We start from the raw sequence: 12,477 nt of genomic DNA, 5'->3' as shown, positions 1-12,477 counted from the left end.
ACTCGGCCGACGAAAGTTTAACTTTACGGAATCGTCGGCACATAAATAACGGAGGAAATCTGGAATCCGGGTTATTCGAGTTCCATAGGTATCTCCAAATCTGTTTAAATCGTATCTGTCAGATCCTTTGAATTACAGCTTGACATTATGGGATCTGAAATTCGAGGATTTATGTCAGATACAAAGATGTAGGTTCAAATACCGTGCGTCGCCGACTCTCCGGCGATGCAGCGTACCTTTGTAATATTTCAACAACGACATTTATGTAACTTCAGCGAACTCGTTTAACTACTAGGACGATCGTTTGTCCAGATTTTTTATTTTCCTTAGCTTATTTATAGATGTTGCGCAATGTGCATTGCGGTCGTTAAGTTCAGGTTTCTGTCGAATTTTGAAAAGGGATCACCTGACGACCGATTGCGGCCGGTTCTTTAAAACCGCTGTTATTCTCTCGGAACTAAGTATCCAATAAGGAATATATTGTCTTACTTATATAAGAATGCGACTGGATCGTTGCGTCATGGTTAAAGAGAATTCTAGTACCAATGAAATACGCCACTTTGTACCACAATTGCTTTTATACCCTTGAAACATCGACTTCCTCGAGATTCAATCTCGGATCAAAGACGAATGATAGCCGCTTTCTTTCCGGCAGCCGGCTTATTAAATCGGCACCGGAAGTGTTCGCGAAGGTTTCGTCGTAAAGAAGCAGGGTCTGTTTGGGCAGAGAAGCGGAGCCAACGGTGCGGATTCTCGGTGTTAATGCAGGTTTTGTGCGAATTCACCGACGTCTACGTTTCCTCGGAGGAATTGCCAGGCTCGTCGCGAGCTTGTGGAAAGGCAAATGCTTTGCAGAACGGCGAATGGATCGCGCGATAAAACGCGGCACGTTAAAACGCCCCTCGGCATCCACTTTCGTTCACAAAGGGAGCCGGTTGCTTCTTTCCTCGCTTTTCTTCCCGCCTTCCTTGCCTCCCTCGTCATCTGTTTCGCGAGAAACGCGTGTACTTTTCGCGTGTAAACTCTTTCCAATCTAATTCCACCGCCGACAGCGATACTCGCGTTCAAAGACGTTTCAAATCGTTCGAATGCCACGGGCGATTGCTGGGATACGCTCGAAAAGAGACACAATGCGATCGTTTATAACAGTTTTTGTCTTATCCAAGATAAATTTAGTATACATCGAGTTGTTATTAGAGACGGGATTTAAATTGCATCGATATCTGTTTACTTGCAATTTAAATGCACCTCCTGGCGATGAAATTTATTAGCCGATGAATACGTTTCTCATTTCCGTAATAAAAGGAAATTTAATAGCAATTAATTTAAGTCACTGCTCGATACGCACCGCAATTTCCGTGCTGGTACGAGTAAAATGTTTAATGGCAAACGATAAACGATGAAATTTAGCGAAACTCGAGTTCATAGCGTTTCGAAATACCTGTCGATTTTAATTTGAAGAATTTCAACGGGTTTCACATTTGATCACAACCAGGATATTAAAAGAGACGGAAAGGTACGTCTGATGAAAATGCTCCAGGCAGTCTGTCAGTTGTTCCTACAAAAAGATGGACGAGTTTCCTCCCTTTCTATGTTCCACGGATTCTTTCGTTCGCCCCGTTCGTTTGCTAATTTAATCTTCTTTTTTAATTTCTTTCATTTTTCACCTGTTATATCTTCTAAGTTCTACTACATATGGTTTTACATTACTAGCGTTAGTTATCTGCGACCGACTGGTTTTACGTTGACGACGAATAGAGTTACCGTTATGGTATCAGAGAAATTCTGCATCGAATTGTGATCTAAAAGCCAGGAAATACGAGTATTTGTAGCCGCGAGACGATACGGATTCAGTTACCAGCTCGTGTTATTTAGTTCGCTGCCGGGAATGATATTTCTCTTGACGATGCGAGCGTTTCGTTTTTGTCTCGTCAACGATCGAAACTATGATCGCAATATCACGGGGCAAACCGATGGGCGTGCGTGATAGCAGTTATTGACTGGATACCCTCTTCGATTCGCTATTTTATTTATTTTCTACGCGAATCCGATCCATGTCAAAGTGTACCGCGTGCGAAACCAGCATCTGTCTACACGCGATGCAAATACCTTCGGGCCATATTTTTCTATCTTATGGATCGATGGCCCGAAAATGTCGAGAACACGTTGTCACTTGAAAAACTTCAAGTGAACTTTTCACGGGACATATTTAAACATAGCGTTCAATTTTGCGAATGAAAATCGAAAGACAATTTCAAAGCTTAAATGACATTTTATAAATTTCATTTTAACGGTTCAGAATGACCATTGAAGTAATTCTTTTTATTTGTGGAAGAATAAAAATACTTGCTCGTTTCGAGAGAGAAATTTCCTATTTGACGTTGAAACAACTGGACGTTGCTGTACGATACGTCCGCGTTATAATATCAGAGTAATGGAACGGTGTATTTCAGCTTGAAATGCTCGCAATATAATTTGTCGGACGAAAATTGTTAAATTAATTAGAAGCCCCTTTGATAAAACGCGTGTCGCGAAAATTCATGTCTGGCCCCTGGTCTCCGTTGCACGCCATGCCAGTTCGATCCAATTTTTTCGTTCCTGTCATCCGCCATGTATTTCGTCGCAGAATAAAATTTTCACGAAAGCCCCTGATGTCCGATACGAACAGTCGTGTAGAAATAATGATGCTATACGAATCTGCAGAGCAAATGAAACTTTCAGAACGTGGATACGATTTTTTACCATTGCACCAGGTGAAAACTGACTTGCTCATTTATCGACTAGCTTTTTGTTCTGAACTAATAGTAAAAATATTTTTGTTAATTTTCTAAATTCTTCACGAAGAGCATCGATATATCAGTTCCTATTAATCAAAGCGACAATAAAAAAAAATTCGTTAAACGAACATTGTATCTTTAAAGGTACTAATGAAATATGTTTCGCATCTAATTAACAAAAGGAGTAGACGAGTGTGTAAATGATGTGTCATGAGGAAAAGGGTTGCTTGCCAGATCAATCGAATGGCCTCATCGATCTAATTACGGACATCCTCTGCGGCGCTTCTTAATTGATTAATGGCAGATCTAGCGGCGTACAAGCAATCGTGGAGGTTTTCAGAAGGAAAGCGGCATTTTAATTGAGATAAATACGTGTTAACCGTATGCCGAGATGAGCGGTATCCAAAGGCAGTCGTAATTACAAGCGACTGCTTTGGCTGAAACCCGCGATAATATACAGGCTTTATCAAGGGGAGCGATCCGTGGATGATTATTATTAATTAGCCAGAGCCTCGTAACTACACGTTTACCCGACTGGAAATCCACTCGGAGATCTTCTCTCGTTATGTTGAGAATATATTTACTCTCGTCCGAGCATTAATCACGAAAATAACTGTCTAAGGAACTTGAAACCGAGAAACGAATCGGAGTCTTGATTATATTTGTCCAGCGGCTTCTACTCGAGAGGTAACGAACGAACGGAAGAGAGAACGATCAAGGATATTAAATAAAACACCGTTCAAAGTAATTGATTTAAAGATGATATTATCCCGTTGGCAATAATTGTTTAATAATTTCTTATTAAATATTCAAATTTTTTAATAAGTTACCGCTTAATGTGTCGTTCCAAATGAAATACATCTGGTAATTAAGATTTGATATAATAAACTGGACACGCGATATCGTTTTTCAATTGGGTCGCGACGAATTAAGAAATTGAAGCTAATTAGGCAAATGAGATATAATTATTGCGCAAGTGCAACGGTAAATTCGTGAATTTTCCATAATGTTTATCAGCAGCGATCACGCGAACACGTAGCGAATCGATGCACCGGAGGACTGGTATAAAACGGGGAACGCATTAATTCTACGATTGCGCGTAAAGTATCCGGGCTGTCGCGTTTATTCGTCGAACTTATTAATTTATGTCACGTAGCAAGGCGCCACGAGTGAGTTACGGTCCGTTCGCACGAAAGCACGTTCGCGATATCGAGTCATTATGCGGATAAAATATAAATATTGTATCGTAATACAGGAGAAATGCAAACTGAATCGCTGTTGCATAACCGTTATCCGTCGACTTCGTCTTTCCGATACCGATAGGAGGCAACGAGAATAGATCTGGTCAAGGCGTGGCTCGCGAAAATGAATTTTGCATTTTAACGTCGAGACCCGCGTCGATTTGTTTATTTACAGGCCGATCCGTAAAGGCGAGACAACGTTTTCGAATGTTGCGCAACAGCGACAAATTACGTACCTGTTGCGAGAAAAAATGAATTCACCAGACGATACAAGAGATGCTTCACCGTGTGTAAATATACGACACTGGTACAACCACGTGGATACGTTATGCGATGCAAAAAGGGTGAATATCCTGCGAGGCACGTTCTCAGAATAATCGTTTGACCTGTCTACCGAAGATACTCGTTTTCCAATAATTCGACTCGCGCACCATGTAATTTACGATCGATCCAAGAGATTTTATTCTCGTAACGTAATTACGGTACGTTGAGTGATGATTTAATAAGTTGGAAACCCCTCGTGAAAATATTAGACATAGCAGTCGAGTATAGATATATCTTATCACGTGTAAATATTTACTTAACATAATTTACGATTTTCTATAAAAAAGAAAAAGATTGAGCATAATATTGATTTTAGCGCGTTTAAATTTTCGCGCGTAATTGTTAATCGACCCGCTCCGCGCTAAATCACCAACGCCGCCGTCTGCGCATGCGCGAGCCATCTGACGCCGCACTGCGCAACGCGAAATGTAGTCCTTAATATGGCGTAATTTCGTGAGCACGTGGAAAATTTCGTCGTAATTTCTTATCGATTTTCTATGAATATTGTGAACTGTGGTTTGTTTGTGAATGATAAGTGCTTTGTGTAGCGGACATTGAACTTCATAGTAATACGTAAGAGTGACTGGAATAAGTTATTGTCTTCTAAATGACGATCGATCTAACCGGTTGTATTCTGTTTGCCTAGGGCTTCCAGTGTCCGCGGACCTGATTCGCCCCTCAGCTCGGAACTGACGCTCGACAAGCCTCGCCCCATACCATCACCCAGGTAAGCTTCTTCTAACCCTTTTTCTTCTCATCTTTGAAACCCAATGAAAAAACCTCGACCTCAATCCCGCGCGTAATAAACTCGGGGTTAATTGGAAAACTTGGCGGGAAAGTGTCGAAGGACTTTCTTTCTCACGGTCGTGGTTCTTCGTTTTCTGAAGGGCGTTGGCCCATATTAAGAGGACGCTAGGGAATTTTATAATGCGTCTTAATTGAAAACGGTGATTTGGGAAGTATTTTAACTTTATTAACTTTGTCTTCTCAAAGGGGTTAAAGGGATTTATTAAAATTGTTTAGCTTGGCATAAGATTAGGTTATGTTTTGAAAATGACATACATTTATAAAATAAACTTAAAATATAATCGCAGTTGCGTAATAGGTACGATATTACAAGACAGCTTGTATAATTTTTTGCATAATATCTCTATCACTATTACAATTAGACGATACTCGTTTCTTCGAATATATTATATTTAATTGAATACTTGCGGCTGATCGCGACAATAAAAATGGCGTCGTTACAGGGAATTAATTATCCGTAACCCGTGTCTCGTTCTTGTCAACTTTAATCTCTCTGTGTTCGCGTTCGAAGTGCTAATAAACCGTACATCCCGACGCGTGCTCTGGAAGTTCTATTTTTACCCACGCCTCGTATGTTTCACCCTACCTGACGAGATTCACCCCTCGATGAAGTCTTGACGTTCGATAAGCCTGGCAACACAATAAACCATTCGCCGTGCACACTCAAACGCTTATTTTATTTCCTCATCGACACGTGGTATTTCCAGCTAGTCGATGGAGAACCGACACCCCCTCTGTGAACTCTCGTCACCTGACGGGATTCACCCCCTTCGCGTTCCCCGACTAAAACCACTTATTATCGAGCATCCACGCAGCATTCCTTTGTATTTTTTTTCACTCTCCACCTCGTATGTTTCACTTTGAAAGTACCGTGTGAGAAAATGAAAAAATGGAAAGGTCGAGACGCGAGGCGGTAATTAGAGCCAGTAAATCGCTTCACCCTCTAATTAAGACGTACCGAGGATTTTCAAAAGATGTAGAATTTAACAATATATTTGCAACGATATTTGCATACGTTTACACGGTTATTTATCCTGTTTTCTTTGTGAAATTTCCATAAATTTTCAATGTAAATCAGCGCGGTAAATTACGCCAGGAGCAATTGCTCTGCCGAGGTTTACCAAAATCACCGAACTCCGTTCCCACATTTTCGATAATATAAAACCGGTTAGTAATTTGATGGACCGTGGCCGAACGAGCGTTATATCCGAAATTCTCTTTGGAATAGTTGGTGAACGGTTCCGCGTACCTGCATCATTCGCATACTTGTTCCGCTATTTCTGTTCATCAATTTGAACTAGCTCGTGGCAAACAGGTCACTTGTAAGATAGTTTAACCGCGAGTTGCACTTTGATATCCTGCAAATTGGAAAGTGTTTACTTTGCCCAGGCTATTTAAAACACTCCCATATATTCCTGTCGCGTTTCATTGCTTTCGATTTCATGAAAATATATTTTTACGATAAAATTATCGAACCGATGAATATTTGATCGAAGAAAATGTTCATTTAAAACGCGCGTTCTCGTTCGGTCGAAATTATCGGGAGAGCCGAGACAGGGGATAGAAGCATTTGAATTTAAGTTAATATTTTTACGGTCGATTCTCGTAAAATTTTCACTGATATAAGAGAACGAAATTGCGCGGAGAGAACAAAGATAACCGTGCGGTTATGCGGTGCGTATAAACGAGCCGCATAAAAATAAATTTTCTGTTGTGTAATAAACGTAAAATTTATAGGGTTCTTTGAATTTTTCGTCGGTCTATTCCACCACCCGAATGGACGCTGCATTTTATCACAGTCGATTTTACTGCCACCCCAAACTTGATACAAACTTTTATGATAACTCCCACGAATGATAAGGAACAGTTCATGTATATTCTTCAAAACGTGATCTATTTTTGGGGGAAAATCTTTCGCCATTAATTTCTTACGCTATTCATGAATTCATTATTAAGGATCTATTAAGGATCTCTGTCAATCATTATCACTATTAATAATAGTAGAATAGCATTTCAGATGTAAATGACTATAACTCCTGGATATCATTTTAGAAACCGATGTTCCATTAGTCGATAGCTTTGTAATTCCATCACCGTCATTGACACGTAAATGCAATTGTAACGTAATCGGTAATCGGCAGCAACGACGAAGAATCAGCGAACGTTTTGCCATGGTGTTAAGTTGATCGGTTAAGTCGGCCACTTTTCCGGTTGCTCAATAACACGCGTTGGTCCATTAAAATGCAACAGAAGGAGCACGTAATATATTAGACGATGTCAGAGTTCCTTGAAGAATGCTACTCCTATTCGTGAGAATCGAAGCTATTAGAATCTGAAAGCGACATTTTTATTCGAAACGACGGTAAGCGTTCGAGTCACAGTTCAGACGGCTAATAATATCCTTCGCTACTGTGTCCAAGGCTGTTCAGTTCATAATAATTTATGCTGTTTACTAAATGAATTTCAGGTAGAAGAAATAAAATGAATAGTATATAGTTTATCAATTTAGGTTGGTCTTTATTTAGCGAATGAAATGCCTTACATAAGTGATAGGGTAGGGCCAATTTGACCTCGATCTAGAAAGTTTACGAGCTGTTCACTTTACCTAATTAAAAATATGACTGTAGTTACGTTAATGCTGCAATAGATTAACCCGTTGCGAAAGTTTAACCTGGAAAATTAATGTGTACTAAATTCAGCAGAGGTAGTTCGTTAGATATACTATCCTTTAGGGGATGCTAGTTGTTCTAGTAAACAGGATACAGTATACATTAAAAAATAGTTAAAAATTTATAAGTACATTCTTGTTGAAAAATTGTACAGATGTTTTGAATGAAAAAGAAATTGCTATGAGTTAATGGCAATTCAGTGTCACATAGTCGTCGTGTAGTTGCAGAGTGGTGAAACGAAAGTTGGGAAACATTTTCGCTGGATAGCTTTCGCGTTACAAAAGGGGCGAAAAAAGCGTAAATCGGGTGAAATTCTTTTCGGTCTTAATGGCGAGCGTCTGCCGTGAAAATTCAACTAGCGGTAATGCAATTTCCTCCGCGTCGTTTTTGCTTCATCGGCCAGCGTCGCTTTTAATTCGTCGTGACCACATCAAGAAGCCTTCTCCGGGATGTAACGGCAGCCCCTTCTATATTTTCAATCCCACTTTCATTAATTAATTCCGAGAATCGTACTCGTCCCATTCATCCCAATATTGCGCTCTTTCTTGTCCCATCGTCATTTCCTTGAATACCTCTTTGAAAATTATCCTTGCTTGTCAAGAAAATCATTTTTAGATTTACGATATTAAAATGAATTTCAATGGACCTCATTATATAATATTACCAATTGAATGGTGATGGAATAATTTACGGCATTGGTACGTTCAATATGCATCAGAAGTAATTCATGTTCTCCTATTCGCATAATAGCGAATCGTTGAGAGGTACAAAAACGAATTTTCCCGGCGCCATGGTTTGGAAAACACGGTAAAAACGATTGACCATCGAAGCGATTAAATGTAAATTGGTTTATAATTTCGTTAGTTCGTGATGCGTTTCGTTGATAAACAATTTCCGATCGAAAAGCTGTTTTCACCCCTTAATAAATTCGCATTGCCGCCAATCGAAATTCGTCGTGCGTACCGATTATTCGCGCCCCTTTCGATAAATTCGCAGTAGTTAGTTCGTTTGTTTGCCACTTCGGAACGAGAACCACCCTTTTGTGGGACAGTTTTAAACGTGAAAACGCACCCCTTTAGAGACTCCATCTGGACTCGCAACCCTGGTAACACCCGTACGTCTTTATCGACTGTTGCAGACAAATTCACCCTCTGTATGGAGAGAAAGCTGGCCTTCTGGGTTACTGCGATCCTGTCGGTAACACAGAGAATTTTCCACCAGCCCCTAATATCGTCGTCGAGGGTGGTAGAATCGAGTTTGTGCGCCCCTCGCAGGATGGCACCACGACACCCCGAAGGAACACCATGTCCAGAGGCTCGCAGACCTTCAGCGACGAGTCCGAGAAGTCTGATCCTGCGAAGGTAAGTCCATTTTTTCTTTTTCCATCGGTCGTTCAACCTCCAGGCTGTATTTGCTTAGACTGTTGCCTGTTTACACGTCCCTGGACAGACTGGACGACCAGTTACTGAACTACCGGTGGGTTTTATACCGACAAAACCCAGCTCCGAATTTATTTCTTTCGGGTAAATAAGATGAAGACCGGGAAATCTCGGTTGGATAAATAGAAGCTCGAGGCAACACGGTTCCGCGTCTCTGAAACATCTATTCAAACATGTTTTATTTCTCCATAATGGGTTGAAGGTTTTAAGAGTTTAAAAGAGGGAAAGAAGAAATTAGGGGCGCTGTTTAAAGAAGCAAATTGTGATTTTTGAAATTTAATTGATCAACACAATTTTCTGGCATTTGCATTTTGACGAATCACGTTTCTTCGACCCGATCGACAGCGAATCCAATTACTTGCGTTCTTTTAACCCTTCATGTTGTATTCATTAGACGTAACCATAATCGAATAAGTCGTAACGTGTGAAGTGCCTTAACCGTGAAACCCAGGCAGCTCGTTAGCTTTTGGCTAAAATATCGCATCGAATTTTATTTTATTTTTTTTTTTTCACATTCTATTCACTCTCGACTGACAATGTACGATAATTATACTACCCTTTCTTCGTTTCAACAAAACGTATTCAGTGGGTTGAGAATTTCTCCCCACGTTCATTACGTATTTCTTTCTTTGCACCCTTGTCATTAAGACGTCCCTGTGGAACACGAATCTCCATCAAATTCTGTTGACATGGAGTTTCAGATTCTTTAAACGGATCAGAGATATTTCATTGATTAGCCAGGACAGGTTTAATGAAATCATGTTGGATGATGTCAGTTGCGGTTTGGAGGAGGTTCATAAATCGTGTTCGACGAGCTCGAAATTTTCACCCCGGTTAACGTTGCTCGAACGAGGGAAAAGTGCGCGCAGATTCCTGCCGAACCCTTTAACCCTTCATGTTGTATTCATTAGACGTAATTGATTTTCTCGATAGGGCGTAGCAGGATTTCCATATTAAATTGGAGCGCGCGAGCTTTCGTTGTCGGCTGGTGCGTCGATACGCGACAATTATCCTGAAATTAACGACGTCTAGCGTCGCGTTGCGCCTCCGACGCCGCTAATTCTAACGACTTAACGCTTTGTTCTCGTTTGTTCGTTTCACGCTGTTTAACCTCCATTGCGGCTATTATTAGAGAAACAACGCGGCAAACGCGCTGTAACATTAACTATCAACAATTACAGAGATGAGAATTCCTTTTCAGAAGCGTTCTATGTAAAAATGATTAAACTTCTTCGAGGTGTCGTCACGGAGCATTTGCATACGATTAATCAACCATCTTTCCTTTTCGCGTTCATTCAACCGTTGGAAAAGTCGCGTTAACGAGCGTATTATGCCAAATTTTTTACCACCGGACGAGAAATTAGGGGAGTCCCAAAAATTTCAACGCGATCCTCTCTGCGAAGAGGAACGCGTAATTTCGTTCAAATAGGGCGGCCCTTAATTACGATTTCATTTGAATGTGACGTGTGTGCTGAGGAAAAATTTCATTTCAGCATGCTTAGAATCTCCTAGCGTCGATATTAAAGTTCCTCGCGTCAGTCAACGATGATTTTTCTGTAATTTTAGCCGAAACGGTTAGATTGAATCAGGATTCGCGTTCTTTTTATTAGCCGGAGATAACGAGCTCTTTAATCGAATTCATCGAAGAGTTTCAATTTAATTCAGGAAGCATCGATAAGATCCTTTTACAAAATTTGTGCCGGAAACGAATAAATTACGGGACTGAATCAAGGAATTTTTTTCCGTGGTACCGTGCGGTAGCCGGAGGAAAATTATTCGTAGATTTTTGCAGAGCGAGCAAATTCATTTTAATTATGAACACTCGGTGCGTGGTTGGGTTAAATAAGGGAGCGTAGGAATAAAATAGAGGAACGCGAGTGAAATTCATGCAGGAATACTTTCGGTTTACTTTTATATTATTTCGTAATTACCATGTTCGCTACTATCACGAATTCCGACCAACTCTCTTACACGAAGCGAATTAAATCGCGTAATGTTTTGCTTTTAACCCACCGTGCATTCTTTTCTCCTTTTGTATAAATTTTAAGCGCGTAAAGTAATCATTTCGAACCTTTTCACGTGTTTCAATGAATTGTATTTGCCGGATAAATAATAAATCATTTTGCGCTTAGAGGGAAACGTGAATAATTGAACGATATTCTCGTGGAGTTTCGTGTTCTTGGCAAATACACGGTTACATTTTTCTCTTCAAAGGTTTCAATTTTTCAGCTCACACTTTTTCAAGCTTTTCATATTTTTGAAATAACGTTTACCTTTGGTATTTCACGAGATTTCAGTGTACAAGATTGTATTTGTATTTGAAATGAAAATCCAATTGCGTGGCTTTGAAATCACGAGCAAGGGTTAAATAGCATTTGTAAAAAGCAAGCGATTCTAACGAATGGAGGGTTCGCGAGCGAGTCAATGCGCGGCGACTTTCTGGCACGCGCGTTCCCGTTACGAATAATAATTAATCGCGGCAGGAGAGTTGATTATGGCCCTATTCATCCAGTGGAACCGTTATAAATCACCGTGGACAGTACGTAGATTGTTCCTACGCGATCGCTACGACACTGTTGAGTAAGCGAGATTTCGTGACGTAGCTTTTGTCAAGCAGCTGTTTCGTCTTCTAAACCCTACATCAAATAAGAGGAAGTGTGCGAAGACGCTGTCGATCGCGTGTTCTTTATTAAAAAAAAAAGATATTAACAAAATAAAGAAAATTTATACCACGAATCAGTACAAATTGGTGCTCGTATCTGGTTTCGTTAGCGAATTTATAAGTAGCTAACCAGGGTGCAACAAAGTAAAGAAACTAATTTATGGTAATTTTGGCCAGGAAACTTTTTACAACGCTTAATTCAATTAGTTCCGCTCTTTGATCGCTATAATTAGCATGTTCCACGGACGTTTGGTTTTCAGTTGGTAGACGCATAAAAACCTATGAGTAGTTTCATAAATTTTCGACGCGATCTTACGCTCGTTTCTGTGTTTATTCAGAATTTCGAATCGCTTTCGAAACAAGCGTGTGCTATAAATTCCACCCTTCAGTTTATTACTCCGTTAGCAACATTAAATGAAATTTTAACGACTGGTGAATTTAATCTTTTTGGTATCAGATTCGGAATAAAAATTAGCCGGTTTAATTGCTGCTTACTGTGGATAACTGTAAACAGAAATTTATTGAATTACGTTGAAAGGAACTGTTGCGAATAGAAAA

At 40.1% G+C, this 12,477-nt stretch overlaps 1 protein-coding gene across 11 annotated transcripts in view; it reads left to right on the top strand.

Moving 5' to 3' along the window:
- LOC114875500 overlaps window positions 1-12,477 on the top strand; it is a 210,556-nt gene that overhangs the window by 81,386 nt on the left and 116,693 nt on the right. For all 11 annotated transcript variants that reach the window (XR_003789252.2, XM_029185855.2, XM_029185858.2 and 8 more), the window contains exons 3-4: window positions 4,989-5,069; window positions 8,957-9,179. Coding sequence is in view for 10 of the 11 variants with exons in the window: in XM_029185855.2 (XP_029041688.1) it covers window positions 4,989-5,069; window positions 8,957-9,179 (304 nt within the window). In the remaining variant the exon portion in view is untranslated. The remainder of the gene's footprint in view (window positions 1-4,988; window positions 5,070-8,956; window positions 9,180-12,477) is intronic.

Source organism: Osmia bicornis, chromosome 2, assembly GCF_907164935.1.
Source record: "Osmia bicornis bicornis chromosome 2, iOsmBic2.1, whole genome shotgun sequence".
Lineage (NCBI taxonomy): Eukaryota > Metazoa > Arthropoda > Insecta > Hymenoptera > Megachilidae > Osmia > Osmia bicornis.
Note: the sequence above shows the minus strand (reverse complement) of the source record. Positions and strands in the feature narration are given on the sequence as shown.